The sequence below is a fragment of the Eimeria acervulina genome, genomic scaffold (assembly GCF_000499425.1).
Source record: "Eimeria acervulina Houghton genomic scaffold, Eah_scaff1436, whole genome shotgun sequence".
Classification (NCBI taxonomy): domain Eukaryota; phylum Apicomplexa; class Conoidasida; order Eucoccidiorida; family Eimeriidae; genus Eimeria; species Eimeria acervulina.
Genome location: NW_013550240.1, coordinates 2,885 through 7,230, shown reverse-complemented (window position 1 = coordinate 7,230; position 4,346 = coordinate 2,885). Strand labels below are relative to the sequence as shown.

The 4,346-nt window shown below is 39.8% G+C and overlaps 2 protein-coding genes across 2 annotated transcripts; one reads left to right on the top strand and one right to left on the bottom strand.

Annotated features, from left to right (window-relative positions):
* Positions 1-234: 234 nt before the first annotated feature.
* On the top strand, positions 235-771 carry EAH_00059780 (hypothetical protein; the record flags this gene model as incomplete). The annotated part of the gene is made up of 1 exon (XM_013397139.1): positions 235-771. One exon carries the CDS (start codon positions 235-237, stop codon positions 769-771), a length of 537 nt encoding a protein of 178 aa, XP_013252593.1.
* Positions 772-1,825: 1,054 nt separating this feature from the next.
* EAH_00059770 (N-acetyltransferase 5, putative) lies at positions 1,826-3,079 on the bottom strand (the record flags this gene model as incomplete). The annotated part of the gene is made up of 3 exons (XM_013397138.1): positions 1,826-1,968; positions 2,200-2,283; positions 2,902-3,079. 3 exons carry the CDS (start codon positions 3,077-3,079, stop codon positions 1,826-1,828), a joined length of 405 nt encoding a protein of 134 aa, XP_013252592.1.
* Positions 3,080-4,346: the final 1,267 nt, after the last annotated feature.

The following is a 4,346-nucleotide window of genomic DNA, read 5'->3' as shown; positions in this document are numbered from 1 at the left end:
GCCCCCAAGGGGGGGGGGGCCCCTACTGGGGGCCCCTGCTGCATATTGTCTATAGGAGACGGTAATGGAGAGAGAACAGCTTGCTTAGAGTTGTGCAGATCTATGAGTGCAGCATCTGTATATATTAAATCGATAAAGCTGCTGGAGCAGCCTACTTGTAAGCAGCTGCTAGCGCAGCATTTGCTGCTGCAGCAAACACTTGAAGATATTCTACTAGCCAAACAAAGTCTTGATATGACGGTTCTCGACTATGAAGCAGAACAGCAGCAGCAGCAACAGCAGCAGCAGCAACAGCAAGTGCAACAGCAGCAGCAAGCGCAGCAGCAGCAAATGCAGCAGCAGCAACAGGTGCAAGGGGAACCGCAACAAAAACAGCAGCAAAGTATTTACACAAAAACGCAGCAGCAAATGCAGCAGCTACAGCTGCAGCAGCAACAGGTGCTGCTGCAGCAGCCCCTGGGGCCTCCATCAATAGCTGAGGGCCCTTACAACCAACTCAGGGAGTTGAAGGGCCCCCTCGACCTGCAGCAGCAGCAGCAGCAGCAGCAGCAGCAGTGCAGCACGAAGGGAACAGGGGCTCTGCTGCAGCGCCACCAGATGCCACCACCAGCAGCAGCAGCAGCAGCAGCAGAAGCAGCAGGAGGAAACACTGACGATTTCATAGACCAAATAAGCGCTGAGCTCTCGCAATTAGATACAGCACAGACAGGAATAGTCGGGGGCCCCCTGGGGGCCCCCCCGTCCCCTCATTTATTAAGAGTTCAAAACTAAACAACTTTCTCGTCTCTTTACTCTACATACTTTTAAATAAACAGCAGCAGACAGGGGCCCCCTTACATGGAGGTCATTGATGATATTCATCTATCGATGGGGCCCCCTTGAGGGGGCCCTACTTGGGGGCCCCCTTAGGGGCCCCCTCGAAGGGGCTCTGTTAGGGGGGCCCCTTGAGGGGTCCCCTTTGCTAGGGGGGCCCCTTGAGGGGGCCCTTCTTCTTGGGGGCCCCTTGACAGGGTCCTTTAGGGGGCCCCTATTTGACATCATTTATGGCTGGGGCCCCCCTTCGGGGGGCCCTTGTGGGGGCCCCCTTGAGGGGGCCCCCCCTTTGGGCGCAGCCCCCTTTGATGGGGGTCCGCTTCATATGATTGGCTTTCAGCAGCAGCTTTTTAGTTTTATCTCTTTGTGCTGCTGCTTCTTTTTAGGGGGCCCCCAGTAAGGGGGGCACCCAATAAGGTGGGGGCCCCTATAAAAGGGGGGCCCCCAAGGGGGCCTCTATAGGGCCCCCTTTGAACTAAAACAGAAAAGCAAAGGCCTGTAGACAATAAACCCCTTCATTTACTTCTGTCGTTTTTGTAGTAGACAGACAAACACGAAAAGCCGCAGCAAAAGAAGCAGTAGCAGCAGCAACAGCAGCAGCAATAGATATAAGGATGTCATAGTGCTGCAGTAAAAGAGTTGAGTTATACCCTTAAAGGGGTCTTAGGGGCCCCCTTATAGAGGTCTTAGGGGCCCCCTTGTAGAGGTCTTAGGGGCCCCCTTATATGTAAGTCTTAGGGGCCCCCATATATATATAAGTCTTAGGGGCCCCCTTATATAGGTCTTAGGGGCCCCCTTATAAAGATTAAAGAATGGGGGTCTTAGAGGCCCCCCAATAGAAAAATGAAGACTCCTTCACGTTGAAATGCTGGTTGGGGGCCCCCTACAAGGGGTGTAAAGGGGGCCCCCCAAACCTTCATCGGGGGCCCCTCTGTTCTATTTATCTATCTGTATTTATAGTGTTTAATTGATAAAGTTTGATGCAAGGGGTATTATGTTTGTTAGAAATGAATTACTTCTTGCCTTTCCTTCGTCTCCCTTTAGCCTGCTGCTGCTGCTGCTGCTGCTGTTGCTGTTGCTGTTGCTGTTGCTGTTGCTTCTGCTGCTGCTGCTGCTGCTGTTGCTGCTGCTGGTCAAAGCCTGGGGGCTTCTGTTCTGCATGCGTTAGAGACAACATTCTGGGGTCGTTGTTTAAGAAGGGTTTACGCATATCAAGAGCATCTTCTCTCCCAGAGTAATACCCTTTTTCTGTTTTATATATATAATATCCCCTCTTTAAATAGCAGTTAATAGCCGCTTTATTACTAATACGAACAAACAAATCTATAAAATAACATCTATACTTCTCACTGCATATACACTCTAAACGAGATAATAATAACGAACCCACCCCCGACCCTCTTGCTTCAGCAGCTACAGACAGCGCTGTCAGATGTCCATGCCACTCTAAGCCCTCTCCCTCTACCTTTCCTAACAACAAACAAACAAACAAACAAACAAACAAATAAATAAATAAATAAATAAATAAATTTATTTATTTATTTATTTGTTTGTTTGTTTATTTACCTACTCTTATATTCACATTTTTTATGTTGATAATATTAATTCATTTATATATTTATTTTTTAAGTTGTTAGTGGTTATATATATATATATGCATAAACATATCAATAAAAAATTAATTAATTAATTAATTAATAAACTGAAGATATAAAGAAATAAAGAAAGAAGATATGGATAAATACACAAACAAAAACAAATAAAAAATAAACATTAAAAAAATAAAAACGACAGAAACAAACAAATAACAAATAAATATACAAATAAATAAACATATAAATAAATAAATAATAAATAAACAAGTAAATAAATAAATAGACAGACAGAGAGAGAACAAGAGACAGCAAAAAAGAAAAACAAACAAACAAACACAAAATGAAAGGAGACAGCCAGCACAGTCAAACAACAACCAAAACAAGAGCAAATAAAAAACAAAATAAAATAAAATAAAATAAATAATAATAAAATAATAATAAAATAATAATAATAATATTATTATAATTATTAATTAATAATAGTTTGACAGACCTATAACATATCCTAGCACAGTTGAGTCAGCAGCAACAGCAGCCCAGCATAAGTCCGCCCAAGAGTTTAAATATTTTAAGTAAAAAGTATTAATAAAAGTCTCTGTAAATTTATCTGCATTTATTATCTCAAATGCATGCAGATCTCTCGGCGTCAGAGGACGCAGTAATATAGACATTGTATAGACTATTATTGTGCAAACAAATAATAAATATAAATATTTATATATAAATATAAATATATAAATATATATATATATATATATGTATATATATATATTAAATTATAATGACGGAGGAGAGACAGAGAAGAGACGAAAAGATAAGATGGAGACAGATAAATAAATAAATAAATAAATAAATAAATAAATAAATATATAAATATAAATAAATAAATAAAAATAAATAAATAGAAAGAGATAAATAAAGATATAAGGAGACAGATAAAGATATAAAGACAGAGAAGGAGACAGTAAAATAATTAAAGAGATAAGGAGACAGACAAAAAGACAAATAATTAAAGAGAAAGATAAAGAAGTAAAGAGCTAAAAATATAGTTATAAAGATAAAGAGAGACAGTTAAAAAGATAAAGAGAGACAGATAAAAAGATAAAGAGAGACAGATAAAAAGATAAAGAGATAAAGAGAGAGATAAAGAGATAAAGAGAGACAGCTAAAAAGATAAAGAGAGAGATAAAAAGATAAAGAGAGAGATAAAGCGAACAGAGGTTTAAAAGGCGACAGAAAGAGAGACAGAGAAGTACAAGAAGAGATTAACTAACGCAAGAGCAGATATAAACAAAGGTAAACAAATATAAACAAATATAAACAAATATAAACAAATATAAACAAATATAAACAAAGATAAACAAAGATAAACAAAGATAAACAAAGATAAAGAAAGATAAAAGTGAGGGGATAGGGTGCTCCTCTTGAAGAGACAGAAAGAGACAGCCAAAGAGACAAACACACAATAAAATAAATAAAATAAAACAAAAATAGAGTTAAAGAGATAATAAAGAGAAAGGAAGCAAGACAATTTATTAAAAAGAGAGGGGGCCCCTCTGCTGCTGCTGCTGTTTGATTGAAGGCGCTGCTGCAGTCTGGAGGAGACGGTGATGAACAGCACAAACCCTAAATAAATAAATAATAAATAATAAATAAATAATAAATAAATAAATAATAAACAAAACAACACCTCTTCTTCATCTCTCGTGCGAAGAAGAGAGAGGGGGCCCCCCTTCTATTTCTAGGGGGCCCCCAGCAGCAGCAACATCTTCTTTGCTTCTGCTGCTGCAGCAGCAGCATATACATATTTATTTCTTTATTTGTCTCCTTCTTATTTTGTTTTATTATTTGCTTCTGCTGCTGCTTTTCTTCTCCTTCGCTAAAAAGCATAGGGGCCCCCTCTTCTTGTGGGGCCCCCGTCGCGGCGGCGGCGGCGGC